This window comes from Zonotrichia albicollis, chromosome 2 (genome assembly GCF_047830755.1).
Source record: "Zonotrichia albicollis isolate bZonAlb1 chromosome 2, bZonAlb1.hap1, whole genome shotgun sequence".
In the NCBI taxonomy this organism is placed as follows: Eukaryota; Metazoa; Chordata; class Aves; order Passeriformes; family Passerellidae; genus Zonotrichia; species Zonotrichia albicollis.
The window spans coordinates 44,188,231-44,206,868 of NC_133820.1; the positions used below are offsets into that span (position 1 = coordinate 44,188,231).

The 18,638-nt window shown below is 40.2% G+C and overlaps 1 protein-coding gene across 20 annotated transcripts in view; it reads right to left on the bottom strand.

Moving 5' to 3' along the window:
- TENM4 (teneurin transmembrane protein 4) overlaps positions 1-18,638 on the bottom strand; it is a 1,564,491-nt gene that overhangs the window by 138,176 nt on the left and 1,407,677 nt on the right. For all 20 annotated transcript variants that reach the window (XM_074535017.1, XM_074535019.1, XM_074535018.1 and 17 more), the window contains 3 exons: positions 14,931-15,032; positions 9,655-9,849; positions 5,426-5,626 (listed from right to left, as the gene is read on the bottom strand). In XM_074535017.1, coding sequence (XP_074391118.1) covers positions 5,426-5,626; positions 9,655-9,849; positions 14,931-15,032 — 498 coding nt within the window. The remainder of the gene's footprint in view (positions 1-5,425; positions 5,627-9,654; positions 9,850-14,930; positions 15,033-18,638) is intronic.

The following is an 18,638-nucleotide window of genomic DNA, read 5'->3' on the forward strand; positions in this document are numbered from 1 at the left end:
GACCAATTTTGAAGACACTGTGCTACCAAAGTTTCAATTGCCCCAGACTAAGGTTTCTCATAGGTCTGCCAGGGTAGTGAGATGAACAAGTAACAAGCTGAAGAAAGAGCATTCAAGGTGGCCTTTGATTACATAGCTGTGTCTGGTGACTTTTTCCTTAGTGATGAAGATGTTTATCAATTTCATGTGTTGCATACTGAGGTTTAGTTCTCTTTTTTTTTCCCTCATGCAATTTAAAGCTAAGAAAAAGACAAATCAGCAACTTCTTAGGCATTAAAAATGGTCTTGGTCTATAGTATGGTACAAGCCTCTACCACGTCAGAGTTGATGTTATATCCATCTTTTACAGAGACATTTTTACCCCTGAAGAAATGATTGTTTAAAGAAGATTTATATGAATGTTTTCTAAGGATGGATTTTTATCTTGATGGCCTTGGGCATGGTAAGAAATTAACATGGGATTTTGTTTGCAGAAGTTGATACCAGTAAGCCCAAGGAAATCAAATTTTATCACAGATGTTGGGTTAGCCATGGCACTGTTTGAACAATGGGATATGACATTGTGTGATAAAACGTATGAGAACTGCTTCTGTGACTGTGTTTGTGTGTGCATGTGTGTGCAATAGTCTCCTGCACAATTCCTGGTGAAAAAAAGACAGTGCAATGTAAAGTGCATCTACTTCAGCCTAACTCTTTAAAAGTTCATTCTTCATGGTCTCTTTATCTATTAATTGGAATAGAGAAAAGATCTTTCAATGAACTGTACCGACTTTGTGGTGGGAACTTTTGCATGCTACCTGAAAGACTGTCGCCATTGTTAATCTATTGTTAATAATCTATACTATGAAATTGATACTAAAAAATTCAGTCATTACCATTAACTGATACAGGGTCTTAAATCTAATAATTGTTTGTGGATAACCTTCAATTGATCCATACTCCTGCAGAGTAAATAGGAGTTTTCCACTGACTTCAATTCACTGTGCAATAATTTATAAGAATATGGCTTCCTGCAAGCAGAGACATGGATTCGCACACCATGCTAGTTTTATTGTAAATCCAACTTCTCAACCTGCTAAAGTAAGTAAAGTCATGGAAGGTGGGTAAATACCTGGTCTTCTGCTACCCTGTGGCTACCCACACTATTTCCCCACTGTGCTTGGAGGACAAGTTTATCTAGGATTATCTGCCAATATGTAGTTCTCCACAACCCTGCAGCAAAGACTGATGATTTGCATTTGCCTAAGGCAAATTTTAAATACCTAAATATTTGTGTGATCACAGACCTTCATAACAAAGTGCGTCAGTAAGTCCCTGGGAAGCAGCATTTCATCCCTGACACAGTGGGGACAAAAGGGCATAAAGTCATAAAACCAAATGGCATATCATCAGAAAACCAGGTTAGCAGCAGAAGCGATGAGAGGAGCTATAATAGGACCAAAGTACTAGATTTCATGAGATATGGTCATGCAAGCTCAGCCTCAGTCTCTGGCCAGGCATGCTCTCTCAGTATTTTCAAAATATGATGTAAGATATCATAACTTCTTACTTCTTTACTGAACCTCAGCTTCCAGTTTCTAAGTCTTATTGTTAAATGTGCAGGCCATGATTTTATGTCTCCACTGGCAATTTAGGACTACCACATACAAAGTACTATCCCTATTACTGCTTTTCTCCAGTGTATTTTTAAGGGTCTGAAGTACTGCCTGGATGTCAACTGTGCATAATCTGCATGAGTCATTATGAATGAATGATGGAGAAGGGATCCTTATCTGCATGCAGCTCAATCTACAACCACTGTCAACTGCCCAGAAAAAGTCAGTATACTTAAGACACAGAGAACATAATTTCTATTGCTGCTAAGTATATTGAACTTTGCAGTGATTTGAATGAATACTGTGCATGTAAAGATGTCAACTACCAAAGACAGAACAGTGTGAAAATCGCCGATGTAAATTTGAGGAGAGTGAAGGACAACACCAGATAACTTAATTCCTTTAATAATGATTTTGCATCCAAGCCTAATACTGTTTTGATGGGCCTGAGATTATACTGATGCATCAGTGAGATCCCTCTGGTAAAAGGTGCACTCCCCCAGTGCACAAGACATGACTCACCTATTCATTTCACTGCAGTCAGCAAACATGTCTTAAGGTATGTGGTGTGCTGCCTCTTGATTCACTAGAAATAGTTGGTCGAGTTTAAATAGGTCAAGAGTGAGACTGTATCACACAGTAAGTTCTGTTTCACACTGCAGCACAGGCCATTTCCTTCTTCCCACTACACTCAGACAGTACAAAATGTACAGAATAGGAGGTTAAGAGACCTGCCCCCTAATGGCTTTATTAGTTGCCAGAGAGGGCTCATAAGAGGTGAAGGGAGATAGCCCCACAAAAGCCTGGGATACAGACAATCTGTGATAGCAGACTGAAGGAATGGAGATAGGATAAGTGCTTCCTTAATTCCCTTTCTTTTACCAAGCATTGCCTTGGACTTTTCAGCTGAACTGGGTTATAAAGGCCTTTTTTAAATTTGCTTGTGCAACAGTACTAAGCAAAAGGGAAGTGATTTAACTATCCCATAGAGAAAACAAAATACCACTTTTAGTGCTCAGTACAAGTTATCACTTGGAATTACTTCTGTACCTTTCTCTAAGATACTCTTTCCAGTATTTAGGAATCAGCCAAAAAAACAGTGTATATTGAGGGAAAAGTGATCTACAAACTGTCCCTTGCATGAAAGGGTGGAATATGTTTGAGAAGCATTTTCCCTGAGTGACAATTCTGAGGTAGTACAGCAGCAGCCCTGTCTCAGCATGTCTTGGCAGTGGGCAGACACAGAAAGTAAAAAAACCCCAAACCATATTACTACTTCTTCCTACAATGCAGTTCAGAATGGGAATCTCTCACAAGAGACTGAACTGGCACAGCTTGTCTATGAAGGCTAAGTGGAATGAAAAAAATAATATAAACAGGAAATAGAAATCTCTGTAATATTATTGTTTTGTGAAAAGCAAGGGTTTTACCCAGTAATGTGTATTCTCTAAGATTACCACTAAAGGCAGGTAAAATCTACCTACTTAGCTGAAAGATGCAGTCTAAGGTTCAAAGAGGCTCTAGTTTTACTTTCTACATATGACAATCCACAGACTTCAGCTACTGCTTCCATACTGCCCAATAACCTAAATGAATACAGCATACAGCACTGTACACAAGTGCTATTGTTAAATTCAAGGTGGTAAGAACTGGAAAATCCACTGTGCCTGTTCACATTCTGGGTTTTCAGATAATTATGCTGTTTCCAGGGTATGCCTCTCCACGTGGTTTATGAAAGGGGCCGTCCTTGGCACAAATCCACATGGGCACAGTTCTATACATTTCACTGGGACTAAACACAGACCTAACTGCTTTGCTGAGCTGAAGGTCATTTCTGCAAGTACTTAGCTCTTTCCCTTAGTAATCCATCTGCCCTGTTTGGTCCTGTTTTATAGGACAATAAAAATCTGTCCCTTTTAGACCCTTCTACAGAACCTCCACCCCAGTGGGCTGGGCAGCAGTGTGTTATTACATGCAGTAGCATACTTGCTCACTCTATTTTAATGATGCAAGAAAGGACCACATATCCTGTGAGTAAATCTGTCTTTCAAATCAAGTCATCAATTCAGTGGAAAGGTCTGGGCTAGAAATGGAAGTTTACAAATCATCTTAGCTGTGATTTTAGCTGTGAGGCACAATAACCTGAATGTTACAAGCAGCTCAGTGAGGAAAAAGGTCTTGGAATGATGCTCAAGTTTGTCTCAAATAACTTCATGCTGCCAAAGAAAGTTTGCACTGGATGGATTTATAAAAGCAGTATAAGGAAAGCTTATAAATCATCTGTACATGACCCTGCAGGTTAACAAAGGGAAAGTGAATTCTGTTTGCACATTGAAATAAACATTTTTCTAAATCCATCCCTGCAATCCCCAAACCTCTGTACAAACACAGAATAATGACTCAATTATGATCTATGCTACCAACTACAAATACATGACTACCTTTCCCCTTATGGTGGTTTTAAAAATAAACTCACACAGTATGGAATTGAAGATGTTAATATGGGGAAAGGAAAAGCCTGGCACCAAATTTATCTTCCCTTCAATGCATGACAGTTTCCCTACATACATCTGCAAAAGTTTTGATCAACCTAGCTTCAGCCCTAGGCAAGTAGAGTAGGCCTCCTCTTCTGATTATTCCTCGGTCCAGTCAATTTTACTTTATGATAAGCTTCTAACACTCAGGCTAAATGATGATTATCGAAAGGGTTTTCTTATGTTCTTAGCACCAGTTTATTCAGTTTGCCTCATCCTTGGAAATAACTCTCTTAAAATACTTGCAAACAGTTAACCTGATTTTCTTTACTCCTGATAGCAATTCCTCAGTGAAAATGTTGTTTACATATTTTTTTCTACTATATCCACTCCCCTAATAGCTTTTTATTTTGGGCTGCTTTGCTGAAAATTCCTTTCATTTCACTGCCTATACTGAGCTGCCCTGGATTTCTGGCCTAGTTCCACTCCAGTTGTGTAAGGTAGAGAAACTGTTATTGCTGAGGTCTTTTTTTGTGAGCACACAATACAGGACAAAAGCCAAAGGACTGATGCTCTGTAGGTTCTAACTATTTAATGTATTCCACTATTTCTCAGTGTGGCCTTATCTAAGAGCTAATTGCATGTGGAAGAAAAGGGTCCTGAACAATTTTTCTTTAGCCTTCAATTCCCACACCTGATGCAGATTTTGAGCAAGATGCCAATTCAGAGGAGGAATGAAGGTCGTTGTTCCAAACCTCTACACAACACTACCCACAAAAATCTGTCTTCTTGGTAGCTGCTTGTACTTATAAATACTTTCACTCAGTAAACTTATTTTTTTAGCTGGTAGAAGAGAGTCTTTTAATATGAACCTCATGAGGCACTCATCCTCCTCTAGCCTAGAAAAGCACAAGCTTTGAATTCAGAAGGGAAAGGAGATCTGACAGATTACCAAATCGTCCTTCTTGTTTACAGCCACTAAAGATTATTTAGTCATCTCCTAAAAATCAAAACAGACACTTTAGTGGTCCTGGGGTTCTTCAAGAACTATCACTGGAACAAGAAGTTATATGTAGACCATCAATTACATTAACAGCCATATAATGAACAATAGGAAGCCTAGGTGGCTTTAATGGAGTTATTTATGATATTACGCTAAGCTCAGCAATGGTAGCGGAATTATTTATGTAGTTGAGCTATGGAATTTATGCTTCCAGTCATGCCCTACATTGGGCATGACTGGAAGGAGAAATTCCAGTGCTTCACTGGAATACATCTGTAGCACCTTTTTGCAGAGTTACTGAGTGTTTCACAAAGTTTAACGAAAGACCAACAGGAATTCAGCGCTGACGTTACCGATTGAGCAGTCGTGGCCGGTCCAGTTGGGATCGCAGCTGCAGAGTCCAGTATCCGGGAGGAAGGTCCCATGACCAGAGCACTGATCCAGACAGGTGGCTCTCGGGGTCTCACAATTTGTTCCTCCCCAGCCAACCGAACAGTGACATTCTCCTCGGACACACACGCCTCGTCCCGAGCAGGTAGGATCCATGCAGTCCACTACATGGGAGAAGGAAGAGAAAGCAGACAGGAAAAGCAAATGGGACTTTGGGAAAAAAGCTATCAGACTGCTGTCTACACAAATATATTTACACAGTATCTCAAGGTTTCAACCAAAAAGCTCTGCTGTGAACAAAACAGATGCTTCATGCAAGAAGTCAGTGGCCCTAAAAGGCAGTGAGACCTAAACACCTACATGAAAAGCAGAGAAAAATCTAGTGATGAAATCCATTCTTTTATGCAGGTCTGCACTAATAAGGGATCTTTCTGGTAAGAACAGGCTAATATCAATTAAGAATAAAATAAGAATAATACTCTATCATACACATAGCGTGTCTTCATTTATTCTCTTAAAATAACCTAAATTACTATTACTAATGAATTTGAAGCTGAGCCCTAGTTTTCTGAGAGAGAATTTTGCATAAAGATTCAGCAGAAGTTGACATTCTTATTCAGCAAAATACATGCTTAAATTGAAGAATGTGCTTAAATCTATACAGGTTTCATGGAGACTTAAAGAAATTTCACACTGAAAAATAGCCATAGACATTTTTTCTTGAATAAGGATTAAAATAAAATCATGCCTTTTTTATAATGGTGTTCTTCTGGTTTTATTTTTGATCAATTAATACTCTTTTTTATAATGTTTGAGGTTTACTTCCCCCCCACAGAGAGGAACTTTCCTAACAAGATCAGAGACCATTTAGTTAGGGGTATAGCAATGTACACCAAAAGACCAAATGTACTTCCTCCCTGACTCTTGAGTTATGTGTTTTGTAGGCAACTGTCAGCTGCTCTGCCCACAGAGCTTTGCTCCTGTGGCAAAGCAGCACAGGAAAACTGTCCAGCTTCTGGCTCTGATACAGCAGAGCAGAACATGGCTACCGCACACAAGACAGGTTTGTGGTTCAGCTTTTACCCCTGGAAAAGCTAATAAGAATTCCACTGACCTGTTTAAGATCCAGAAACCTTAAAAGGAAACACAACAGCTGCTCTGGTAATTCCCTGGATTCTCAAACCCTTCTCAGTCTGACAAGTAATGGCTCAGTTATTACTATCCCAAGGCATGAGAGAGAATTTTCTTTTTTGTTTGATTCCTGGAGCTCTGCTCATAGCTGGAACAATCCTCAAAAATTTTAAGAGGCTGGAAAGGATGAGTCCATAAATCTCCTTCACTGTTAGTGAACTGGGAGCGAGGGTGCCAATTTTAGCATGAGACCCTTGAAGCCCTGGCCCTGTTCTTTCTCAGCAGCAATAAGTATGAAAAGGACTAAGGGATGGAGTAGCAGCCTCGTCCGTTCTCAGCAGATGGTTTGAACATAGAGAACAAAGATCACAGGCTAACTGACAAGAGGCTACCTCCAGGCAATTAATCATCCCCTCTGAAGGTCAGCTGGGAAAAAGGTGAGTTTTGCAGGGGCCTCCATCACAGGAGGCAGACAATCTGCTATCTCAGCTCTAACACAGACGATTATAGGAGGGGAATGTGCATGTCAGAACCCCCCATTTATCATAATCCCAAGGCCATTTTTCATGTTGAAATGAGCCCTTTCAGAAAATGTCACACACAACGGCTACTTTAATCTCAGCCTCAATGGATCTATCTCTTTAGGCTTTCTGCACCATCGGAAGGGCCCTGGGACAGGATTACAGGCTTCTGCTTTCTTCTTAATCAATTGCTTAGTGGATTTGGAGTACAATGGTATATTTTTAGGGAGTTCTGCCTGACAAATTTAGCTGCTCAGCTCTGGGAGAAGCAGAGATGAGGAGCTGGGCATGAGGGCAGAGCTGACAAGATCTAGTATACCCGGAAAAGAAAAAAAAAAAATCATATGCTGTGTTGTTGGTTGGAAAATGTCCCAAATGGCGAAATTCTTGGTTGGAAAATGCCCTGTTTATAGTTAAGCCTTGTGCAGAACCTTTGCCAGGGAGATAAATCATGTAGCAAGCAAGGTTAGCGCCTCTTCTACACTTTTCCCCAATATGCTTCATGCTTCATTGGTCACACAAGTTATTAGGCTTATTCGGTGCCCAAAGAGTAACTTCTCATATTTCACTTCTTAAATTTGCTCCCCTCCCTGCAATGTCTCACTGGCTTAGGCCATGCCTTATAAAATATGGGCCAATAAACTAAGGAAAGAGAAAAGAAAATCTCGTGTAGGATTGTTGGCTGATGTTTTATAAACATTGCTGAACTTCTATGGGGAAAAAAGAAAAGACAGGAGAAACCCTGGAATGAAAACCCATAACAAACATGGACCAAGCAGTGAAGCTACGAGAACTGAGAAATAATAAAAAGTAATCAATACCAGATGGCCCTTCTTAGAAGAGAAATTAAAGAGTAAAAGCAATATAAAAAATAGTATAAATCAACTTTTTTACTAAATCTATATATGTATGTATATGTTCTCAAGATTTCCCACATGGCATATTTCTGAGCTGCTTCCCCCCCCCCCCACAATGTAATACAAATTATGCCTGAGTATCAAAAACATGCATGCTTGGAAAAATACTAAACAGCCCATAAGAAAAACCATGTTCTCTTTGTTCTTCCTCCTTTTTCAAGTTTTGACCTAGTGGGACTGACACTGTCCCCCGCTACAGTGATAACATAAAATAACTGAGCAGTGCCTGGCTTTTCTGCTTTAAACGTGACCAGGGAAACAAAGGTTCCTGTTAGAAAAAGGGCAAATCTCACTCTGATTTACACACATTAAACACTTCTGGCTGGAGGCAAAATCGGGATCTTTTCATTTCTGTTTATCCAGTAAAGATATGATCTAGTAAATAGGAGGTCTACAGAGATGCTTTAAAGATACTTGAGTAGTCACAATCTTTGGGTTTTGCATGCCCCACAGCTTCACTGAATTGTGCTTTAAGACAAAATGAGGCTTTCACAAGAGATGGCTTATTGTTACAAGAGCTGATACTGTCTTCATCTCTAACCTTTACTGACACTGAAGCCATGCTACATCAGAGATGTCCCACTCCAATACATTATACACATCAAAAGAATTGCTAGATTAGATGCCATTTGACTGTCTGAGTCCAATTCAGCTTATTTTCATTGCCTAAAAAATAGAGCCATTTCAGATAAATCTTTATCCTGCATACATGAAGACAACCATAAATTAATTCAAGCCCTTGTCATTCTTGAATGAATCAAATGATGTCTTTAATCTATCAAGCAGGGAAGAGGCCTTATATATGTACTTGTAAAACTGCAGTTTAAGAATAATTATTTTTCAGGTCACCAGCATAGAACTCTGAGAACAGTTTTCAAAAGTTTTGAACATTATTCTTTAAATAATGCTCTTCTGGATATATATTTATACTCTCTGAATGATTTATAAACTTGCAAAACTGTCCACTTTTTCATTAGCAGTAAGAAGCAGTCACAGACCCAGGAAGATAAAGGTTTATGTTGGCAGGTGAGTTCCTACACAAAAAGATTAAAGATAAGTACTAAAAGCAGCCATAAATTTAAATGTAAATGAGAACTGTTTGGGGGGCTAATGTGAGAAAAAAGCCATGGAAGAGCCATTAAAATAATATCTGACTTTGAAGCAGAATTTAATTAAAGTCCTGAGCATTTCTAAGCTTTTAAAGCTGACAAGGACCAGGGACTTTTTCTCACACGCCACCATTTTGTGTATGTAAGCAACTGAAATTGCCTGGCATAGCGCAGCAGAGAAGAAAGCGCTGTAAAAGTAATTATAAGTTTAGATGTGTAAATGGAAATGATGCTTTAATAAGAACATTTGAACATATGATTAGATGTTCTGGTCTTTCAACTAGATTCTTCTATCTGAAGCATTTGATGGCTTTTCATCCAATTATTGAACAAGTATGACAGCTAACAAGGAGTTATGACAACACATCATTTTTACGTTGTATCCATCTATTGTATCTGTAAGGTGCCTATTATTGTTCTGTTTAAGTGCCAGTCCATGCTGAATTGCCTCCATCCATATAATTACAGAACAACAATCAAAGCAAAAGGCTAATTGAATGCATCCTGCAAATACCTTCTTCACAGCTCTCGCCTTTGTATCCCGGGTTGCAGATACAGGTGCCCATGATGCATGTGCCATGGTTATTGCAGGAGACATCGATGCACTGGTTGGTTGGGACATCACACTCTGCTCCTTTCCAGCCACTGTGGCACAAGCACCTTCCCTTCATGTACTGTCCATTTCCACTGCACAGCACTGGGCAGGACGCTATGGACAGACAACAAAAATCACATTAAAACAAACGGAAAATCATTTCAAAAAGAAGCACAAGAGTCCAGCATGTAATTTACATTCTTCATACGCAATCTTCACTGGCGTATGCTGCTGTTTGTTTTGCCAAAACCCAATGTTTTATATGGATGATACCCAGCTGTTAACTGTATTCTCCTACAAGTGTTTAAAACAAACAAATAGTGCTCTTAAGTTAGACTATTCTTTTTGCTTTGTGTCTCTGACACCTTTTTTCACTAACTAAACTCATCGTTTTCTTGTATTCTGATTTCACAATGTACTGATGTCTTCTTTCTGGAGCATCACTGACCTTAGATTGCTTATCACTATCCCTGACCTGCTGCCAGACGGTCCTTGACACTGCCTCAGTGGCACACAAATCACTCCCCTGTTTTTTTCTGAGTTAACTCTCAGCTTTATAGGTTTCAGTTGCTTTGCTCAGAGCCCAGAATACCACATTGGGACTACTTCCCTGATTTAGCTCATGTCATACCATCAGCTATCAACCTTCTTCCCTGAAAGGGTTGTCAAGCACTGGAGCAGGCTACACAGGGAAGTGACTCAGTCACCATCCCTAATGGAATTTAAAAGATGTGTTGATGGGGCATAGGGGGATTTGGCTTAGTGGTGGACTTTGCAGTGCTGGCTTAATAGCTGAACTTGATGAAAAGAGTTTTAGAGGTTTTTTCCAACCTTAACAATTCCATGGTTGAATGTCCAGCCCCCATTTTTGGTTATCATCTCTGCTGGACTCCATTCATCACCAGCCACAAGGCAAAATTGGCCTCTACTGTTTCTAAGCTCCCTCTAATAAAAGCTATGTAAATCTATCCTCTGAAATTTGTATAATTTATAAAGGACTTATAAAGGATTTTTAATTGTCCTTGTTTCCAGAAAAGGCAGGTGACTCTCAAGGCCACCCAGATACAGGATTTCTTCCCTGTGATAAAGGGAAGAAGAAGAAAATGACAAGCTCAAGCTGTGGCATGATGGATTCCAGGATTAAGCATTTTCAGAGCTAATTTGGAAAATGTCAGGAAAATTCCAAATGAATTTGGAAAATGGGATGAGATGAAGGATACAGAACAAGTTCCCCAAGGAAGCAGAGGGCATCAAGGACCAGACCTCAGACTCCAGGATGACAGCTTTTTGTAATCACTGCTCTGCAAGCTTTCTCCAGCTCCTTTCAGATGATGTCTTCTCCCTATGGCATTCTCCACACCAGCCACGTTATACTCCTTTTGTCCCCTCTTCTGATTTTGCCAAGGAAGATTCTGATTTCAGTCCCTCAGAAACAACAGCTTTTTCCTGTTCACTCTGCCTTGAAACTTCTTGCTTAAGTCTTGTTCTCTTTAATTTTATTTTGCTCAAACTCTGCTGCAAGGACATATATTCAACACAGACTGCTCTTGTTCACTGTTGCACATCAGCCTTAGGTGAGAGCAGCTGGTCTTCTCATCTGCCTCTCAGAAAGGCAATTTATGAACAATTTTATAGAGGACAAATGTGAAATGAATATTCCATTCTGATGCTTAATCCAACTGGATTAGGCATGTGATGAATTCTCTTTTGCTTTGTTCCTGACTTTGGTTATGTGTGGGAAGGGGTATTACATGGTTAAGGAAAGCTTTCCTCTCCTTCTCTTCCATATTTTCAGACAGTAATCTCACAAAGTGCATCATGAGTTGTTCCCACATGTCCTCATAGTCAAGTCAGTTTGAGGGTTCCAGAACTACAGCAGCCTCAATAAAATACAAAGCACTGCCAACACTGACTGTAAAACCAGTTTGATATGCAGTGAACTGTATTTGCCTGACCAAGATAAAAGAGGTTTAGGAAAGAAAGGAATTTGGCAATTGTTATTACTAAGGAGCATTCTGTTCACTTTAAAGGAAACACGATGCCGTGGTGCATTGCAAGTGGATAATTTGCAAGATAGTATCTACCTACACAATATGAGACTTAAATTGTGTAAGATACACTGTATTGTGTGCATGGTTCACAGCACACTCACTCTGTAATTTCACTTTTCAGCTAAGTGATGGAATTTTCTGCCCCTCCCATCTCAAATTTCAATGCTCAGTAATGGACATTGTTCTTTCAAGTCACTGGCAGGGGATAGTCTGCAGTTCTTTTCAACAAGAAGAAAGAATAACTGCCTTTAACCAGGGAGAGGTTGCTGAGAAAGACTTACAGGTTTCCTGACAAGACAGCTGATCACTCAGTAAAAGATCAGATAAATTACTGACCATCTGCACTGAGACTGACACTCCACAGAGCCTTCTGTGGAGAAGTCCTTCAGCATCACCTGGAAAGAACTGCTTCAAATGTCAAGGCAATGGAGAGAACAAGACCTCCTCTGTAGCATGCAATAATGAATAAACACAAAAGAGGTTTCTGAATTTTTTCTCCTGGTATTTATGCAACTCTTTTCCATATATAAAGATATATAATTATTATTTGATCATTCAGATTCCAACAATGTCTATGATGGCAAAATTACAGTAATTCTCTAGTGTGGTAATGACAGCAGCAATCCAAATGCATACTCTTGTTTCTTGCAAAGTTGAGCATCAGTGAGTAAGATCATTTGTTTGTTTGTTGACTTTAAACAGAACTTGAAAGGGCCACCTCCCATGTCCAAGAAAACCTTCAAAATGCCTATGGAATACACCTCTGGTGACTTGCTCTCATTTATTTTTTTTTTAATAATTAGTTAATAATACATTAGAAACTAACCATTACTAAAATGTGAAAGGCTTTCTGCTCCAGAGTTTCCCATTCACTTGGATGGTAAATTACAAGGCTGAACTGAAATAAAGGAACACCCAGGAAATCCATGGAATGCTTCATGTGAGCAGGAACCTGCTTGTTTAAGGATTACTGCTCTGCACAAGGATTGTGAAGGGCTGCAGATGGATACTGTAACTGCCTTACACACGCTGCCTTTTGAGGGACTTATAGATCAAAAGAAGAGTCTTGGATGCCCCTGAAAACCAACAAGACAATCCTGGAATCCTTGCATCTCATGCTCATGGCAATATTTAACACACTCAGTGAATGGACATGCATATACAAACATAAATTTGGCATTCCAGGTATTTTTCTGTCTTCCTAAAGGCAGAGTGCAACATCCAAACCCAGATGATTCTGAAGGAAAAGACAGAGTTTAACAAAAGGTGTTCATAGCAGCTGGAGCATGTGCTCTGGTGAAATGCGAGACTCACATCGCTCCCTTGAAAAGCCTAAGAAAGTTCAGGGTAGCCAGGGAGGGGAGGTGAGCTCCTCTGCAAGTGGATTCAGAACAAGAGTTTAAGCACTCTGACTCACAGTGAAGAAAGTTCTTCTTCTCCACAGACTCTACAGGGAGCCTTGAGGGAAATAAGCCCTGAACTTCTGCCCCTACTGAAAGTTAGGAGGTGTGAGCTGGAATATGCTATGGGACATGGAAAAAACTCCTTTTGTCTCCAGCTCTAGGGATTTGAAAAGGAGCTTGGAAATGCAAACCAAGTGTAAGGAAATGCAAACCAAGTGTAACCTGAGTCAGCAAGAAGTCTGACATAACAGCTCTCAGGGACACAGCTTGCCACATCCATCTTACTGGGCTGTGAACTCTGAAACCCCGCCGGGTTCAGCCCGGCCCCGCTGCCTTGGCAGGGAGCCCCCGCCGGCCCTGGGGGTGCTTGGCTCCTTATCTCTGTCTCCTGCCTCGCTGCTGGGATGTGACCCAGCTCAGCTGGAGGGGGAGAGGGCTGGGGTTGGACAGAGTTTAGCTCTCTCTTGGGAAGGCGTCAGCCTGCTTTCCAAAGCAGCGATGAGCTGGGGTAAAGACCTGACCTGCAGCCTCACCGCAGCTCCTTGGGTGGGCACTAACCTTTTATGCTACCTCCCTCTCCAGATTTATAAATCTGTACTTAGTTTGTTGGACTGTTTGAGCCAAAAAAGGCCTTGAAAAGGTTGATGCACAGTATCCTGTCATTTCCCACATGCAAGGTTTTCATATCTTGGTTTGAAATGTGTTCTTACTAAAAGTATTTCAGTTTGTTTTTTAAATGTTTAAATAACCTAAAAAATTCAGGCCAAAGAAAACCCTTCCAAAGCCATTTATTAAAAATACTTATCACTTGAGCAGAAAAGCGTATTATACTGTTTACTGGGGTAAGTCTCCTTCCCAGTCCTCCCAGTGTTTTCACTTTTGGCCAGAGTAACCAGTTGTTCCTACCATTATCCCACTCCTAGCCTTATGCTAACACTGCCCTATTCCCCACAGCCAGGCTCAGGCAGACTTGCCAGGTACTTTCTGTATAATCAGTATCTTAAAAGAAAGTATCATTATACTGTCATGCCACACCATGATAAAAGTGCTCTGCTAAACAAACCATAATGCCACATTTATAAGTCCTGTTTTCTAAAGTCAATTCCAGAGAGAAAATTTCCAACACGACATTTGCCTGTCCACAAGCAGCCCAAGGGGTTGTGCTGTTGCTAAGGGCACAGCAGGCACGATTAGGAAAGAATCACAGCATCATTAAAGTTGGAAATGCCCTCTGAGATCGAGTCCAACCCTGAGCCCAGCACTGCCAGCCCACCTCTAAACCATGTGCATAAATGCCACACCTACACTCCCAGAGATGGTGATTCTACCACTCCCCTGAGCATCCCGAATCCTTTGCTGAAGAAATTTTCCCCAATAGCCAATCTAAACCTCTCCTGGCACAACTGGAGGATGTTTCCTCTTGTCCTATTACCTACTTAGGAGAACAGACCAATCCCCACCTGACTACACCTTCCCTTCAGGTAGTTCTAGAGACCAGTAAGATGCTCCCTGATCCTTCTTTTCTCCAGGGTAAACATCCACGAGCCCCTCAGCTGCAGATCGAAATTTTAGCAAATTTGTGGCAAACAAAATTCACAGATCAACTTCTTTCCACTCTACTGCAGCATCCCCACACTAGGTGAAGAGTACTTTGCAGAAGGCACTGTCATGAATATAATTTCCATGACAAAAAGTTAACTGAATGGGAGAGGGTAACAGTTCACCAGGCATAAATTCTTACCTCTGCCACAGTCAGGGCCCAGAAAGCCAAGGAAGCAATGGCAAGTCCCAGACACGCAGTCTCCATTCCCATAGCAATTACTGGGACAGTTATCCACTGATTCTGGAAAAAAAAAAGAATTCAGACACTTCTTTAGGCAGGAAAACACCTCTGAGTTTAGGAGAGCTCTGGATGGGCAGGACACTTGAAACTTCAAAGCAATTGCTGCACTTGGGTTGAAAGCATTAGTGTGAGCTGCACTAAACCTTGCTCATTCATTTACATCAGTGGATGGTTCAACTGCAAATTCTGTGATTAAATATGAGCTGCTCAGCACCCACCAGGTTGGGCATTCTCTTGGTACCTGAAAACTTCCAAATGTCTTTTTTTTCTGTATATTTTTACGACCATTTTTCGTCATTGAATTTGTTGGAGGGATGCAATACACACCATTCTCATGGCAGAACATACACTTTTGGTCCAGTTTTGTTGACTTGATTAGGTGACCTTGAGGCCTTTATTTGTGCCAAAAAGAGCTGAGTGATGATAGATATGTTCCCTTATGAACTTACTGAACACAGACCCTTGGTTCATCCTATCTGCTTGTACACAAAATACCTCTAACCAAATTTCTTCTTATTTGCTCTGCAATATTATATTGAATATAATACATTATACTTTATATCATTTGTATCTTAAACAGCTTAAAGTGCTGGGGCTAATATTCTATTTGGAGGAACAGGAATGGGTCTATTTCACATTTTCTATTTCTAGTTACCATCTTAAATTGCCTGACTTTGGCAAAAACACCAGCTATTCATTTTTCAGGGGAAGTTAACAGGTAAGCAAAATGTTATCTAGCACTTCTCTTTCGAAGAGAGTTCAGAATATTGGGACTAAAACATATCTTTCATAAAAGAACAACACAAGCTGATAAACACATCAAAAAGAAATGAAAATAATCTTATTTTCTTACACTAAACTGAGTGAAGACTGAGTAAATGTGAGTGGGGCTTTGAAAGACATTGTAATAAATACCATGGTTCATTCTAAAGTGCTATTTCACATGTTCTCTAAGGGAGATGCCTATCAGATGAAAACTGGATTTGGTTACAGAGCAGCACTGGTGGTACACATGGAGTGGGGTGAAAATCTCAGCCCTGTGAATAATGACTGCATTTGCACAGATACTTCATACTTCCCACTTCATGCGACCTCGTGGGAGCAAAGTTATTTGTAAACTCCCAATCAGTGCAAGTGAAGAGAACCAGAGACAGCAGAGATGTGCAGATTAGTTTCCAATCACAAATGAAAGGAAGCCAGTTTCTGGATGGGTGTCTGCCAAAGAGCAGAGGTTTCTGAAGGACATTTTAAAGGCTGTGGTAGAATTCAATAATTCACAATGGATAACAGCAAATTTAAATAATAAAACCAGTTTAAAGCATTTATGTTTTAAGTCCTGGCTTCAGACATCTCACAAGCAGACAGCTCCATGCAGCAAGAAAGGTACAAGGAAGTGCTGTCAGCTTTCTAACACTCAGTAGTTAAGCAGGTATTCACTTCATGGTGTGTGGAACAACATGCAGTCAACCCTTTAGGCTTGAGCTGCCATCTTTGCTAGTTAAAGAGCAGCCATGCTTCCTAGAATAAAGATGAAACAACTAAGGCCTTGTGCATTTATAATGATATTTAGGAATATAATCTCTCACTTCATAGCAGGTATAAACACAAATCTATCCTGTAAATCAAAAGTTAATATTAGCCCATGTGTATACAATCTTCAGAACTCTGACACAGGTTAATGTCAGAGTTTTGTTTTTGTTGAAAACAAAAATTAATGCACATTATGATTTTTTTTCCTCTATGCTTTTTTTACAATACTTATATTTTTCTTTTCTTCAAGAAATATACCCAGAGATTTAGGAAAAGGAAGTTATTTATGTACATACTTACACGCATGAAGAACATAGAGAGTGTGAGTTCTGCGAAACAAGATAATGAGATGGGCAAGGAGATTTAACCACTCCTGCTGCTGAAAGGGTCAGTCCTTTTCCTCTAATCTACTCATCCTAAGAACAACTCTAAGCTCCCTCTTTTTGTGCCGCTTCTGGCACTTGTCAGACCCTCTGATGAGGTGGTTACGCTCAAAAGGTGGCAAAAAAAAGGAATGCAGCAGAAAAAAAACCTAGAGTATTTTTTTCCCCTGCTGCCTGAAAACTGAGAAGAGAAGGGCTGTGCTATTCAGCATCAGTGCAGCTGTCCCATGACACCTCACTACCCCACTTCCAGCTGGGTCAGAGGCTGCAAGGTGGAGGAACCCTGCACAGATATAACATGTGTGACCTTTGAAGTCAAGGGGAATACCTCAGGTCATGATGCAGGACAGACTCACAGCATTAACAACACCTTTAGAATATTAAAAATTATTTTTAAAAAATTTTTCCCAAGTTTTCACTTTAATGGACTAAACTGAGATCTTGGAAAGGAGTAAATATCCATATAGTTTTCTTGGTATATTTTTGTAATAAAATATTTAAGTAAAATAGTAAAAAGACCCACAAAAACATCTAGAAAGTATCTAAAAAGTAGCATAACATCAAGCATGGCAACTGTTCCAAAAGTGTGACAATGCACCACATCAGCTAAATGGCAATCTTTCTTACTGGAAACAACATTTTGCAGCTACAGTGGGTTCGGTTCAGCTGGTGCGTTTGTGATGCCTAGGACAAGACAGGTAACACTCTGCACACCAATTCAATGTCCACTGCAGATTAAACTGAATTACAGTGTCCACTACAACGACTGAGTATAAAGTTCAGAGTGACCACAGAAACAGAGCAGACCTGTGCTTAGGTAACAAACCTTTCCAGAAATTCTGGGTGAATCCATGTAAGAACCTTTACTCTGGTGATGCATCCTTTCCTCCTCTGACTGGTTCAGCAGAGACACCTGTAACGGGGCAGATCCCTGCTGACAGTCACTCACACTAACACATTAAAAAAAATTCACATCTATTTTCTGGTTCATATGCAGATCTGGCATTCCTCATTGTAAAGCTGCAGTGATACGCACACATACCACTTCATCTGTCACTACCTCCTCCATCTTTGGTTTCCCAGATACTTCTTTTCAAGGCTGGCCAAACTGTCTCATGCCATAGAGTAGCTAAAGGAATTCAAAAGGAATTAAAAAACAGGTGGATGAAACCCATTTTACCTTCCTCACTGAAGCACCTCAATAGCTCTTACTTGTGGCCTGAATACCCTCTGCTATTAATAATAGAGTAGGCCCTTAAAAATCCTTTCATCCCATTTCACTGCTTTCTCTGATGTCCCTTGTTTTTCTAATATTGCCAAAAGTAACATTTTTAATGTATTCTCATTTTACACTACCTCTATTTGCCCTGGAATAACCTGCCTGATAGATGAGATGAAGTGAAAAGAAACTCCACTCCCTCTGTGACTTGTGCCACTTGCTGTTTTTTAGCAGTTAAGGATGCAAACTTTCCTGGTGATTCAGGGCAATTAAGGTCTTCACACACTCCCAAAAGTTCTTCACTACTGAGAATCAATTCTGAAAAGTGAAGAAGGTTCATGCAGTGCATCTTTGTCTCAAAGCTACTCCCAAACAACTCCAAAGTATTTCCATAAAGGAAGTGTTAAATGAACACACTTTTTTTCCTCAGAAACTCCACAGCTAATGAGCAGAAAACAAGGCAGAGACTAAGGC